The sequence below is a fragment of the Syngnathus scovelli genome, chromosome 6, assembly GCF_024217435.2.
Source record: "Syngnathus scovelli strain Florida chromosome 6, RoL_Ssco_1.2, whole genome shotgun sequence".
In the NCBI taxonomy this organism is placed as follows: domain Eukaryota; kingdom Metazoa; phylum Chordata; class Actinopteri; order Syngnathiformes; family Syngnathidae; genus Syngnathus; species Syngnathus scovelli.
The window spans coordinates 958,733-974,472 of NC_090852.1; the positions used below are offsets into that span (position 1 = coordinate 958,733).

The 15,740-nt window shown below is 41.2% G+C and overlaps 1 protein-coding gene across 2 annotated transcripts in view; it reads right to left on the reverse strand.

Annotated features, from left to right (window-relative positions):
- LOC125970576 (NT-3 growth factor receptor-like) overlaps nucleotides 1-15,740 on the reverse strand; it is a 235,706-nt gene that overhangs the window by 197,939 nt on the left and 22,027 nt on the right. The window contains exons 1-2 of one of the 2 annotated variants that reach the window (XM_068651158.1): nucleotides 8,418-12,019; nucleotides 6,615-6,689 (exon numbers count right to left, since the gene is read on the reverse strand). In XM_068651158.1, the coding sequence (XP_068507259.1) occupies nucleotides 6,615-6,689; nucleotides 8,418-8,695 (353 nt within the window). In that variant the 5' untranslated portion in view covers nucleotides 8,696-12,019. Of the gene's footprint in view, nucleotides 1-6,614; nucleotides 6,690-8,417; nucleotides 12,020-15,740 lie in introns of those variants that run through there. The other variant, XM_068651159.1, reaches the window with a different exon arrangement.

Below are 15,740 nucleotides of genomic sequence, written 5' to 3' on the forward strand. Positions count from 1 at the left end.
CCACCCACGGGGGGTGAGGAGTAGTTTTTCCCCTAATTTTAGCTGGTGCACTTTATAATCTGGTGCGTCTTATAGTCCTGTAAATATGGTATTTTCTTTGAAAATGAATTTTTATTAATAAGAAAATCTAAAGAGTTAAAAAAAATATTACCGTAATTTTCGGTAAGTCGCATTTTTTTTCATAGTTTGGGTGTGGGGGGCGATTTATACTGAGGAGCGACTTATATGTGAATTTTTTTAAAAAAAAATAAAAATTAAACGAACCGCGATGTAGCAAGCTGTAATTACTGTAATTTGAATTTCAAGTGACGTCAGCAGCGCAGCGTGGCGCCACGGTTGTTTACATAAAGGAAAATGATTCGATCACGGGATGACGAAGGGCCCCACGTACTACCGGCATCATTAGCGGATTTGTTTGTAAATGACACGGAGGACGAAGAGTTTGAAGGATTTAATGATTTGGAGTCACACAGAAAGTTTGAAAAACTATTATGGCTTTTACGCACACCCCGTTCTACTCTACGGAGCTCTCTTTCACCTCCGTGGATGGAAGTCAGGGGCCAGCGCTCGGCCAGGTGGCTGTCCAGAGACGGTGGATGGGGCTCGGAGATGGCTTTTACGCACGCCCGGTCCTACTCTACGGAGCTCTCTTTCACCTCCGTGGATGGAAGTCAGGGGCCGGCGCTCGGCCGGATGGCTGTCCAGGGACGGTGGATGGGGCTCGGACATGGCTTTTACGCACGCCCGGTCCTATTCTATGGAGCTCCTTTCCACCTCCGTGGCTGGAAGTGCCACCTCCGGGGATGGAAGTCCACGCCGCCACACGCCTGGAAGTCAATGCCGGTGCTTGGGGCCGTGTTGAGATGAACTATATATGTTATAGTTATTTGATATATTTTATTATGTTTCGCAACTTGTATATGGTTTTATTGTTACAGTTCAGTAGTTGTTGACTCGTTGAACACTTGTTTTGTTAAATAAAGAGCCGTTTACCAAACCCACGTCTTTCCTTGTACTTTGTCAACGCTACAATATAGTTACATACTAGATCTGTGGAATAACGACGAGGCTGACGTCAGGGCGCACTTGTTGTCCTTGATGACAAAGGACGAGGAATTTGATCGATGGATTTAATGATTTGGAGTGACACAGATGGTTTGATAATATTGCTCATATAATATTTATTTGATATATAATTTATATCTCGTTATATGGGCCTGTGGAATATTTTGAAGTGCAAGCGCCGCGCACCCATTGTTGACATAAAGGACGATCGATGGATTTAATGAATTGGAGTGACACAGATGGTTTTATAAACATTTTTTTATGTAATAGTTATTTGAATAATTCTGAATGTTACGTCAGGCCCGTTCTCAGCTCTTCGTTTGTGTTTATGTCACGTTAGCTTACCTATCATTTAGCCTATTGTTGCTCGTTCATGTCTGTTCTTGGTGTTGGATTTTGTCGAATAAATGTCCCCCAAAATGTGACTTATACTCCGGAGCGACTTATAAATGTTTTTTTTTTCACGTTATTGTGCATTTTATGGCTAATGCGACCTATATTCCGGAGCGACTTTTAGTCCGAAAAATACGGTAAATAAAATTGCATACAGTATTTACTCTTTAAATGTATACTGTATAAATATAATATAAAATATAAATATAAAATATAAAAATAAAAACAATGAAATTCTTATACAGCACAGTAATGACAACCTTCATTTCCATGGAGATTTCTTACCATGCACGACCACTATTATTGCTTGTCTTGCACTTATTGCTGTCACAACCACTATCGTTAGGCTTTGCTTTACAGCCCTTCTAAATAAAGTTTACTTGCAAGGAAATGTATAGATATGTACGTATGTCCAAGGGGTATTGTACATTCTGAGTTAAGTTAAGTTAAAGTTGAAGTCCCAATGATCGTCACACACGCACATCTGGGTGTGGTGAAATTTGTCCTCTGCATTTAACCCATCCCCGTGTGATTTTGATCCATCCCCTGGGGGAGAGGGGAGCAGTGAGCAGCAGCGGTGCCGCGTTCGGGAATCATTTGGTGATCTAACCCCCCCAATTCCAACCCTTAATACTGAGTGCCAAGCAGGGAGGCAATGGGTCCCATTTTTATAGTCTTTGGTATGACCCGGCCGGGGTTTGAACCCACAACCTTCCAGTCTCAGGTCGGACACTCTACCACTAGGTCACTGAGCTGGTTTGTGGGTGGCTTTAGCGGAAAACTGTATCTGAAAGCTCAGCGCGAGAATTACAAGAATGCTGACGTCACAGCCCACGCTCTAAATTCGGCACTGATAGAAATAGAGCGCGAGTGCGCTGTGTCCGTACTACTGAATACGTACCCGCAGTTGTGAGTGTGCACAGAGCTTTCTGACACGGCTTCCGGTAGTAAAATTTAGTAAGTAAAATTTGTTGTGGCAATTCTTAGGAGAGATCCGAGGTGTTGGTCCGTTTACCTAGATCTGTGATGGGACATTTACACCTCCCATCTCGCCCGCAAGGCAACCTCGTTTGCCAGAGATGTGAGTCACCCGGCTCACTCTTTGTTTGACCTTCTGCCCTCTGGGAAGAGGTACAGGAGCCTGCGCTCCCGCACCACCAGACTCGCCAACAGCTTCTTTCTCCAGGCTGTTAGGGCCCTGAACTCGCTACCCCCTTCTGCGTAGCGTGCGGCACTGTTGCGCTATTTTCGGGAATGTCTGCTGTACGCGCACTTGCTCCTTTTTTTCTGCTCCTCTTATTTATTTATTTATTGTTGTGTTATTTATTCATTATTTATTCAGCACGCTTTTGTTATACTTGTTTACTTGTTTGTCTGTTGTGAGCCATGTCTTGTCACCGTGGGATAGGGGGGAACGAAATTTCGGTTTCTTTGTGTCTTTGGCATGTGGAGAAATTGACAATAAAGCTGACTTTGACTTTGACTTTGACTGGTTGATGTTGATGTTCATGTGGCTGAACGTCACGTCGCGTAGGTCAAGCCAAATTGTCCACTCTTTTTTAAACACTCGGCACTCAGTGTCCACCTTGCTTTTCCTTGGCCCACTCATTTTAATGCACATATGTCAGAGTTACGGCCCGCGGGCCAGATCCGGCCCGCGAATTGATTATCTATGGCCCCCTGGATGATATTGAATTACTATTAGAACCGGCCCGTAGGCCACAGCCGCCCGCTGGTGTTTTGCACGCACCAACACTACATTTCCCACAATGCAACGGTAGCCCGCGATGTCCCTGCAGCTCGCACAAGCGGCTTCATTATTCATCAGTAGTCAGAGCAGAGTTCAACTTTCTGATACCCCCCTCCTCAAAAATGGCTAAACGTAAGGTGGACGCTGAGAACAGGGGGTTTCAGGCCAGGTGGGAGGCAGAGTACATGTTTACGGAGGTAAGAGGCAAACCTGTGTGTCTTCTGTGTGGAGAAAATGCGGCTGTAATGAAAGAGTTAAATTTAAGAAGGCACTATCAAACGTCTAAGAAACACACAGACCAAGACAAGAATATGGAATATGAACAAAAGCTACAGAAGGTGGAAGAATTAAAACGAGGCCTTAAGTCCAGACAGGCTATGTTCACGTATGCTAAATCACAAAGCGAGGCTGCTGCCAAGGCTAGCTTTATTGTGGCAAAAGAGATCGCCAAATCAGCCCGGCCCTTTGCAGAAGGAGAGTTGATCAAAAACGGGTTTTTCGGCTCTTAGCCTCAGAGCCTAACCCCGAACATTGATGAACTTGTACAAACAATGAGACACCTCTAAGTATCAGGCTCAGCCTCAGACAAGTGAGCATCACAGAACAGTAACGTATTTTCCGTTTTTTAATCCGGTTACATTTTTACATTTGTTTCTACAAGACGTGATTTTTCTTTGAAGAAAGTATTGTTTTGTCTGTGTGCCGTAAATTTTTGAATTTTATTTATTTATACCAAGGGACCAAGGGAAAATTGCAGATAAGAGCCATGAGAAAGAATACAACTGATTTGATTATTTTTTTATTTTACGATTTGAAAGCAATGATCGGTAGATCATAGAGCAGCACAATAATACATTTTCAGTTTATAATGCATGCACTTTTACTTATGCATTTATGTTGATATTAAGAAACACATTTTGTTTTTAAAACAATTGAATTTTTTGCTGTTTGGCTGTTGAAAATGTTTTCCCTTGAAGTTACTGACAGAGCCATAACAAAATATTGCCATATTCATTTAATCATTAAATAATGTACACTGTGTTAGGTCTTAGTTCAAAAGGCTATGTGCAATCATTCCGATATATTTTAATAAACATTGAACCAGTCCGGCCCTCGGCTTGTAGCAAATTTTTTTTTTGGCCCTCGGTGTGTTTGACTTTGACATCCCTGTTTTAATGGAAGGATTCCAGGGGAAGGTTTGTGGGTGGCTTTAGCGTAAAACTATATCTGAAAGCTCAGTGCGCGAATTACAAGAATCCTGATGTCACAGCTCTAATTTCGGCTCCGATAGACATAGAGCGCGAGTGCGCGGTGTCCGTCTCCTGAGTACGTACAGGCACTTGTCAGTGTGCACCGAGCTTTCTGTCACGGCTTCCGGTAGTATATGCGCAGGGGACCGGTTCCCCATCTACTCGGGAAACGCAGTCATTGCAGGCAAAATGACCCAAAAAAATGTTTAATACAATTTATTCAGGGTTGGCGGGCCAGATTAAATGGCAGTTTGCACATGACTGCTTTAGTTACTACGCTTGAAGTCCGGTGTGGCTAATCCATGGAATTTTCATGATTTTTATGATTTTGTAAGAGAATTTGTTTTGGCAAGACAGGTAATAGAAATTAGGACATTTCATTTAAAGAAGCATGAGGAGAAAACAAAAGCCTTGCTCTCGAGAGCTCTCTGGGGTCTGCATCAGACTATCTTGCAAAGACTTCCCTGTCAAATACATTTATATACTCACTAGTAAAAAGGTTAAGGACCGCTGTTGTACGGCACTACTTTCTAGGGCTGGGAGATATGGACCAAAACTGATATCCAGGTACACCACATGTTACACTTTCTGCTCAACAAAACACAGCTGTGCAAATAACAGAAATACAATAGTATTTAAACATTTAGTAAATCTATAATAAAAATAGCTTATATTTTAAAAATTAGAGCTGTATAGATAACAAATGTAAACTAGAACAGGCTTACTTTTGGCAAACATGGGCCTACAGCTTCATGGTAGTAAATGAAACTGATTTAAATAAAGAGCTGCGCAAATAACAAAAATCTAAACAAAACAGACTGACCCTGGCTGGAAACAGACCAACAGCTGTTTCTACAGCTGTATGAAATAGAAACAGACATAGTTATGAATGTAAAGGAAAGAAAATGTATGTAGTACCGGGCTGAAATATAAAGATTCACATTTAGGCAGCATGTGAAAATAAAATGAATAACCCATAACAAATTTAGATTGACTACATGTGTTTTATATCAAAAGAATTGTGTACAAAAATAAGACTATATATGCTTACTTACTCAGACAATACTGATGAGGCAGCCAAAGTTTGCCATAAACACCACAAAGTTTTATACTCTCTTCATACAGCAGTTTGTGGTTCTGCTGCAGATGTTGGAAGAGGTTCGAAGTGCTTTAACATTTGAAGAAATTTGCTTGTGACATGTTTTGCAAATAACATTTTGTTGGTCTTCATCTACAATCCGAAATCCTCTAACCCTGCTTCCCTCAAGTATTGCCATATACATATGTCTATTACTTGATTTTGTAATATATTTCCTGGATTAAAGCTAACCTTTTCTCTTTGCATTGATGCTTTTCGTTCTCGCACTCTCGTACCCCTTACACTCCATCATGACATGTTCAACTGTTTCTCGCTGATTGCACCTCCTACAGTTTCCTGTGGGATGTTTCCCTATTTTTCAGTGTGCTGTTAAGTCCCGTGTGCCCAGTTCTAAGTCGGGTGAAGACCATCTTTTTGCTCCTGTTCAAGCACCTGTCCTCCCACCACCTGTTTCTGTATTTTGTAAAAATATCTACCAGTCTCCATTTTTCGCTATTTTCTTTCGAAAAGTTTGTTGTGTTGCGTTGTTGTGCATCGGAGAAGCCTATGTAAAAATGCAAGGGGTGGGGTTGAGCCAAAGAGGATGCTAAAGAAAATAGTGCCCTGTGCTGCACCTAAAAATATTTTATATCTGTATAGGGACTGTCCCAAATACATAACTCGTAATACCGATATACTGTTCAGCCCTACTACTTTCCCCAGCACAAAAACACGTGGTTTATAGTCTGGTGCGGCTTATATATGATCAAAACAGGATTTTTCCCCTAATTTTAGCTGATGCAGCTTATATTTAGGTGCAATTTATAGTCCAGAAATAACGGTATATGAATATCTTAACATGCACTGCCCCTAATAATAAATAATTAAAAAATAATTTTTCTGTATGTATGAAGTGTGTCAAAACTGACTACTATTTACAACGTTCTAACCAAAGTATGACGCTGCCACTGGAATGCTCACTGTTAATGCTATGTGGGCATTTTGATAATATTCGAAGATTTGCAGTAAGGAATTTGCCATGACCAGCACTCGTTTGGAAAAATATTACATGACGTACAGTCTCTGCAAGCCAGTGTAGAGTTCCATGTGACTTTCCCTCAACGTCTCCAGACCAGTCCAGTTCTCTATGTGTCTGTAAAAAAGCAGAACGTATGAGTCAATTATCATTACACTGGAAAAAGCGTACAACTGATATTTGTTTTTGTTTTTTTAACTTAAATTAACATTAGTTTGCTCATTTCACATTTGGATTTGGGGAACAACATCATTCTTCTGGGTGAAAATGAATACAGTCAAAGAAAAACGAAGCAAAGAAATAAAAGCCTAAACTGAGTGGAAGTGAAGAGGGTGAAGATGAAAGTTAAAAAGAAAGAAGTAAAAAAATAACTCACTTCTTATTGATTATTCATTTGTAATTTATTTCTTTTTACATCTCTCTGATATAATGCATTTGTTTTATTGCTATGTGTAATTATCTGGAGTATTTATTAAGGAGTTACCGTTGGTTTTTGGCTGTGGAACGAATTAAACAAATTACAATATATTCTTATGAAAATATTTTATCCAACATACGACAATTTCAAGGCGGCTCGGTGGCGCACTGGGTAGCACGTCCGCCTCACAGTTAGGAGGGTGCGGGTTCGATTCCACCTCCGGCCCTCCCTGTGTGGAGTTTGCATGTTCTCCCCGGGCCCGCGTGGGTTTTCTCCGGGCACTCCGGTTTCCTCCCACATTCCAAAAACATGCTTGGTAGGCCGATTGAAGACTCCAAATTGTCCCTAGGTGTGAGTGTGAGTGCGATTGCCCGATGACAGCTGGGATAGGCTCCAGCACGCCCGCGACCCCCGTGGGGACTAAGCGGTTCAGAAAATGGATGGATGGATGGACGACAATTTCAACATACGAAGTAGGTCTTGGAACGAAATAAATTCATATGTAGAGGTTTGACTAATCCTAATTCCACCTGTAATTTTGTAAAGTGTGTTTCTGGGTGATTGAACATATCAACATTACAAAAATCAAGAAAGAAAGAAAAGCTGATCAATAAATGTTTCAGTTTGACATAGTTTACATGTTCAATACGCATAAGAACTCTTATCTAGTTCTACTCTTTTATTTTTTCATATATGACTGCTATAAATTGCTACACTATTAGATCATTTATAAACAAAAACTGAAAAAAGAAAAAAAAAAGGAAAAACAAACCAAAAGAAACATACGCAAGTATTATTGTGGGTGGGGTTTTTGGGGAGGGGGTGTTGTGTCGTTGCCGTGGTTAGCGATCCAAGATGGCCAACCTTCTGCTCATGCTCGCGTTTTGACGCGCATCAATGAGACTCCCCACAAGGATTGGTCAGGCTTTCCAGGCTAGAAAATTACTGGTACACCTGTATCACATAATGAAACAATTCGTTTTCTTGTCGTGTTTTCTTCACGTGTGTACTTAATTGTAGAGTTTAGAAGGTTGATGGATAGTCATTACGGAACACTATTTTGTCTTAAGACGCCGCACTTTAGCCTACTCCTGGTCATGATCAGAAATGCTGCCGGTGATAACTTCCAAAACAAATACGTATATTTAATATATTATTATTAATTATTATTAATGTTTAATATATTATTATTATTAATATATATGTTTCTCGTCCTATATTTTTTTTCGTTTTGGAAAAATCAAACCGCTCCTAGTCTTTTACTTACTCTTTTCCTGACAAAAAAAAATGAGAAAAACAAGCTGTTTTAAAATGGGGTATTTCCATATTAAAACTCAAATAAAAAACGAGCCATTTTTTTCTATTAATAATATTGCTTCTGAACGTAAAATCCAATGACTAAAAGAGACATCGACTGGTACACTTACATGGAAGTGATGTTCTGGAAAAGGTTTCTGATGCTCCATGTACTATTTCCAGAGCTCTCAGTGTCCTGAAAAACTAAGAGCGAGGATAGCTTACTACTATCCGACTTGTTACAGTAAATTTCGTTGTGCGTGCAAACGCAGGTAGGCGGGCAGTGTGGCAGTGATAAGCTAAGTTCACTGAAAAATAAGACGTTGAGGACAACGAAAAGTCTCCAGTAGTGCCACATTTTGGGCGGCCGGCAGAAATCGAATGAGAATAAAGCGCCAAATCCATACATCACGATCTGGAACGTGAAACGATAAGAATTGCTTCCTTGTCACGGTACATCCACGTGCGTGCAACGCAGAAACCTGTGTTTACTTTCTCTCTCTCCCTGGACCCACTCAATGGTTTGATTAAGCTATCGTATTCGAGTGATACTTGTTCATGACCCCGTCAAAAGCCAATAGTATTCCTGAATGTTCTCTCTCTCTCTCTCTCTCTCTCTCTCTCTCTCTCTCTCTCTCTCTCTCTCTCTCTCTCTCTCTCTCTCTCTCTCTGACATCAATTCAATGTTTGTCATGATTCCTTAATGCACCTTTGACCATGATGCATTATGGACTGCATGTGACAAGGCTGTGGTTTCATGACAGATAGACACTATTTTATTGCTTAACACGCACGCGCGCGCGCACACACTCACACACGCTCACACATTTATGCCAAGGGAGGTGAGTTTCACCATTATCACAGTGTAAAATTGTTAGCGTGTTAAGTCACCTGGCTCTTTCATATTATAATATAAATATGTCCTCTGCATATTCACTGCTCAGCACCAGCAGTTCATCTATTTGCACGTCCGCCCCCAATAAATGAATTTATTTATTAGTTTGGAAGAAATGGTGACAGAATTGAGATGTCCTACAAATTGGTACAGATAAAACACTGAGAATCTGATGGTGTTAATTCCACAAACAGTATGTTAATTTTAACACCAGCCAAGTTTCTCAGGTATTACACATCTTCAGAACCCTGGCTAGTTCCATTTCCCTGCACACCACAAGTACTCTTCAATGGTGCACACAGCCACGCCCACAGTAATCATCACTCATTACCTGCCACCAGCTCATCTTGTCCACTACTTAAACCCCACACACCCATCACTCTTTGTGAGTTCCTGCTTGTTGACTACATATTGACTGCTGTTGCCTTGTCCATTTATCTGTCACTCGACCTGTGTATGATTTCTGCCCGGCCTGACCCATTACCCGTTGTTTGACCACGAGTTCCGCCTATGCCTTACCTGCCCCTGTGTTTGCTCTGCTTCAGGTCTGATCTCCTGCCCGTTCCCGACCACGAGCCTGCTTCGCGCCTGTCGACCTTGCTGACGCAGCGTTGACGCCTCTACTCTGCACAAGCTCCAGTCATCCACTTCCCGGTCTCTCATTTCAATAAACAAGAGTGCTGTGACACATTTGGTTGTTCTGTCTGACCCGTTTCATCGGGCTACATTCACTACAGGTCTTGATGCTCGATTAGGATTTTGTGTAAAATCCAATTTGTATGTGTGGGTCTGTGTGTTTGTATAAAATCCAGTGTGTGTGTGCGTGCGTGTGTGCACGAGCTTGCGGTTGTGTTCATGTTCCACATTTAATGAGACCCTAGTCCATCTGGTGTGTGAACATCTGCGTCCTCAGTGACTCGCAAGCGCAGAAGAAAGACAACGTCACTTGTAATGTTACGTTTGTGGTCCAGTGTGGAGGTGCCACAGGCCTATCTTTTGATATCATATCCACAAAGGAGTGCTTTGGGAACAGGTGGAAATAAAATATTTGGGGGACTGAGGCGAGGCTTTCATATGGATGTTACTAAAGATGATGTCATGCTATTGGCGCACGTAATAAATGAACAGTTATCACGTGCCCGTGCCACATGCCACTCAGCCGGCAATTTTCCCTCAGCCACGTCCGTTATCACCGTAATGACTGTCACCTGCTCCCTTGTGTTAACTCCTTTATTTAAACCCTGCCTGCGTGTTTCTCCCTGTCTGTCTGTTACTTCCTGTCTGTTTCTGCTCCTGTTGTTCCTGTCCTGTTGTGCATTCCCCCCCGTCTCGTGTGTAGGCTCATGGTCAGAACCAGTTTCCTGCCTGCTGTCCATGACCCTCTGTCCCGCCTGCGTCTGTGTTCTCCTACCCCCCTTCCCTTCAATAAACCCTGGTCCAAGCTGTATTTGGTCACCCTAACAACAGTCTACGTTGCTTAATGACTACTATCACCAAAAATGTCCATTTGATGCTTCATGTTTCATGCAGGATTAAATTAAAGTAAAATATAAAGTAAATACTGTTACTTAAAACAACTTTGCAAATCGGTTGAGGTTTCAGTCGGTTGAGGTCATGATAAGGTTTCAGTTGGATATATCTGACCTAGACGTTCAGACTGCGGTCGCATTGCAAATCATCAAATACATATCCAATCTAATACCACATATTAAATTGGGGCGGCGGGTCGTTCAGATGGTCTTGAAAAAAAAATCAAGTCCCATTTGAGAAAAAAACAACAACATGTCAACGTAGGCTAACATGGATCCACACTACTCAAAGTAACATAAACCAAAAAGTGTTAAATGGTAAACACTCAACTGTTTACAAAATGTAATCTTGCCAGTGCAGTAATAATGACACAACTGAGTGTCATTGCAATTGAGTGCACCCGCTTCAACCAAAATATGCGAGTGTTGAATTAATACCAGCAGATTTTCAGTACAACAGTGATGCATAATGTTACACAGTAATGACTAACAACACATATTCATAGTATATGAAACTGTAGATTTGCGTATAATGTCATCAGGCCAAATCTTGACCCGCTTCCCTCGAGTGAGCAGGATACTGAAAGCCTATACTGAAAGTCCTGATAGTAGATGCATTAGTCACACACACATTCACACTCCGGTGGTGCATAAGTAGCCACATTTGGGGCAGGCTGACAGAAGCGTGGCCCTTCCGACCACCACCAAACATTCATACAGCATTGTGAGTGGCACTGGGGGGAATTGGATGAAGTGTATTGCCCAAGGACACAACAATCAAGTAGAGCGGGAATCGACCAGCGGTTACCAGTTACTGGACGACTATTCTACAGCTGTTACACTGCCGTGAAAACCTGCCTTGGACCTGTTTGCTATGAGTTTATTTTTTAAGTCACGAGAGCCACAGCAGAACAATGAAGCAGCCTCATGTGGCTCTGGAGCAGTGGGTTGCCTACCCTTGTTTTAGGAAGTGGTCTACTTAACACCTGCTGCTGTAGGAAAAACTGGATAGACTGATTCGCCATGTTGAAGAGACGAACAATAGCAAAGCTATCAACGATGATGATGTCACCCCCCCCCAGTGCAGGGCACCATCAATGCCGTCAGTAGAGGTTGTCAGGTCTGCTGCTTCTGCACCCTCCATCCTTCTTAATGTGTATGTGCGTGTGTGTGTGTGTGTGTGTGTGTGTGTGTGTGTGTGTGTGTGTGTGTGTGTGTGTGTGTGTGTGTGTGTGTGTGTGTGTGTGTGTGTGTGTGTGTGTGTGTGTGTGTGTGTGTGTGTGTGCGTACGTGCATGCGTGTGCATTATGGTGAACCTGAAATTACCTGAAATGGACCGGCCTCACAGATTCTGTCCGGAAGAAGGCCCAGCAGAGGCTGTACTTTCTGAGACAGCTCAGGAAATTCAACCTGCCACAGGAGCTACTGAAGACCTTCTACACTACCATCATCCAGTCTATCCTTTGCACCTCCATCACTGTCTGGTTTGGATCGGCCACCAAACAAGACAAGCACAGACTGCAACCGGCAATCAGGACTGCGGAAAAGATGATCGGGACCAACCTCCCATCTATCCAAGACTTGTACTTGTCCAGGACCAGGAAACGTGCAAGTAACATCTCTATAGACCCTTCTCACCCAGGTCACAGTCTGTTCGAACTACTCCCCTCCGGACGGCGTTACAGAGCGCTGTATACCAAAACCAGCAGACACAGACACAGGTTCTTTCCCCAGGCTGTCGCTCTGATAAACTCACATCACTAGAGTCTCAGAGACATTACTGGGCAATAATATCCTGTTCGTGCCACTTAAATGTTGTTAGTTACCTGAATGTTGTTAGTCACTTAAATGTTGTACAGAGGCTGAGATAAACCGGAGTCAAATTCCTTGTTTGGCATGCACAAACTTGGCCAATAAAGCTGATTCTGATTCTACTGAATAGCTGCTGTTCGTCGGTTATCATTAGACTTGGATGCATTCATGCTGCCAGAACTTTTACACTCTACATCAAGTTAGTTGAATAAAAAAATACTTTGTAACTTTCGAGATGGTGCTATTCTTCTTCCCTGTCTGTCGTCACCAACACAGACATGATGCCTGCTTATGTTTGCAACACATTTGGCTTGCACCTGACTGCCTCCAACTTCAGCGCGAGCCGCTACCTGGATGGATTTCTTCCATCCAAACCTGATATGTTGATTGCAAATAAATAACTCCTTATCATAACTGCTCTTTCCTTTCTGTATCTGGGTGAGAGCCTTTCTTCCTGTTACTGTCAGACTACAAATACTGTAGTCTGTGTATTCGGTAGGAGAGACAGTGGACGACCCAGGATGCGCTGGAGAGACTATGTCTCTCAGCTGGCCTGGGAACATCTTGGGATCCCCCGGGATGAGCTGGATGAAGTGGCTGGGGAGAGGGAAGTCTGGGAGTCCCTCCTAAAGCTGCTGCCCCCGCAACCCGACCCCGGATAAGGGGAGGGAGGATGGATGGATGGATGGATGGATGGATGGATGGATGGATGGATGGATGGATGGATGGATGGATGGATGGATGGATGGATGGATGGATGGATGGATGGATGGATCACGTATACCTGACCTGTCAGTTTAATTTGGTTGCACGCTGAATTTCAAACTTATTACACAACCTCTTGACTAAAAATAAAATACTCAAATTCTCTGTGCAATTGTGGTGCTTAACTGTTTTTTTATTATTAGATTATTTATTGTTCTTTTAATAATGGCTCAACATATTGTTCACCATATTGATCTGAAATGTATACATGTATTTGGAAAAAAAAAGTGTTTACCATTAAAATGTGCCTCTTTGTATTCACAGTACAGGTTTAATGCGGATATTGTATCTTGTACCAGGATGATGTTTTTGAACAAAGGGGAAGAACAGAGACCATTGTCATTTGACATGAAAAAAAAAAAAATGGTACAGCATATTGCTTCCGGATATTGTGTCAAACAATGTTACCTTTCACTTGTGTTCATAAAACCTGATCACGTAGACGATAGTAGGCTAAAGCTAGAGTCGTGATTAGCTTTTAGCCAAATATCTTTAAATCCACTGAATTTAATTATTTCAGTCTTTGTCCTGGAAGTTCCCTAGCCAGAGGGACAAATGTATCAATTTAGGCTGGAATGGCTTTTTTACGTCTTTTGCTCCATCAAGATACATACAACACTCATATTGTACACCCAAGATACATAAACCCAGCCATATAATAGCTAAATAGGGAGGGAACATCATTGTCAGGTGTTGTCCCCATAAAGCACAGGCGTCAAAGTCAAGGCCTGGGGGCCATGTCATCTTAGGTGGCCCGCGAAGACAAATTGTGTATCAAATTCATGTCAATTCCAAAATTTTAAATTGTTTTCACTTTTAAAAAATAGAGATATTGTTAACAAATTTTTATTAGCATTCATTATGTTAAATAATTTTTATTTTTAAATATTTTATTTCAATTTTTTATTTCGAAATATTTGAACGGTTTTTATTAATCTCTGTTTTGAAAACTAGTTATTCATCAGTTTGTTGTGTAGCCTTTACTATATATACAATATGAGATATTCATACATTTATTTGGGTTGACAATTTTATTGGCCCTTTGAAGCAAACTATGACTATAATGCGGCCCGCGACAAAGTTTGACACCCCTGCCATAAAGCTTTTGTCCTTTAGGCATTACCAGGCTTTTTGTGGTCCAGTTTGCTTTTTCATTCATTAATCCTGTGATTGGTTGGCGAACAGTTCAGGGTGGACCCCTCTTGCTCAATGACAGCTGGAATGGGCTTCAACACACCCACGACCCCTGTAAGGTTGTTTCAGAAAATGGATGGATACATTACACACATACGCATGTAGTGTAAATAGCCTTTTCAATCTGTTTACAAAGCAAAAAACTGGCCTTTTCCCATGCACAGATTGTAGTTATCATTAGTGCACCACATTCCTTCAATAGCTCCATGTTTGTACAATAAAGAAATATTTGAATATCCTCTCGATGTATTCTTAATAACCATACGAGATTTTGAAAACCAAATAAAACAAATATATAGAAATTTGAACCAGGTAAAAACACAATTAACAAAAAATATATTAAACATAAATATATAAATATATTTTTCAACACTTGAGGTAGCAAATCAGATCTTCGTAGTTGATGTGTTTTTTTTTCCTTTTATGATTTATCGAAGTGAATGTTTTCAAACAGCTAAATGTTTTTTTGTTTTTTTTTGCTGGCATTCAAATCTGATAGTTTTTAGTTTTTGTCTAATTTATATTGATTGTTTTCTAGGTAATTTGACCATAATCCAGAGGGAAGCGTAAACCAATCCTAGATAAATGGATAATATTTCAAATCATTATCACTGACCATTTTATCCAATCACTTACTACGCTGCATTATGCCGATTCAGTACCTTTAGTCAATCTATTATAGATATACTCAGGCAGGCATTAACAAATTCCACACCATCATTATAAATTATCCGTCATCATTCAACCATGTTAATGGAAGCTGACCACAAACCCATTATTGTTTTAAATCCTGGTTAAATTGTATCTCTTCTCTAATGCCTCCCCAATTTACTGATGTCCCTTTGCCACAAAAGCCAGAGTTACCCATCGACCGTTAACAGCCTTTCGCTCGCGCGTGTCCAGACACGCACACACATACACACACTCTCACTCATGCACACGGGTTATTACGAATTCTCAACACCACAGTCGCATTCCACAGTCATCATGTAAGACTCTAAGTCTTGCCGCAAAAGTCAATAAAAGAAAAAAGGCTAACGCACTAATGCAGTCATTATATTGTGGTTATGGACTTAAAAGCTACATGAATCATATAGAGTAAAAATCTCCACACGCAGACAGACAGACGGACAGCCTCGACTTTTTCACCAAATATCACCTTGAATTCTGATTCGTGATTTGTAAGTGGAAGGAAAAATGTGTGACTTGTTTTAAGATTTGAGCACTTGTAATTTCGATTTGTATTTGTTTTAAGATTT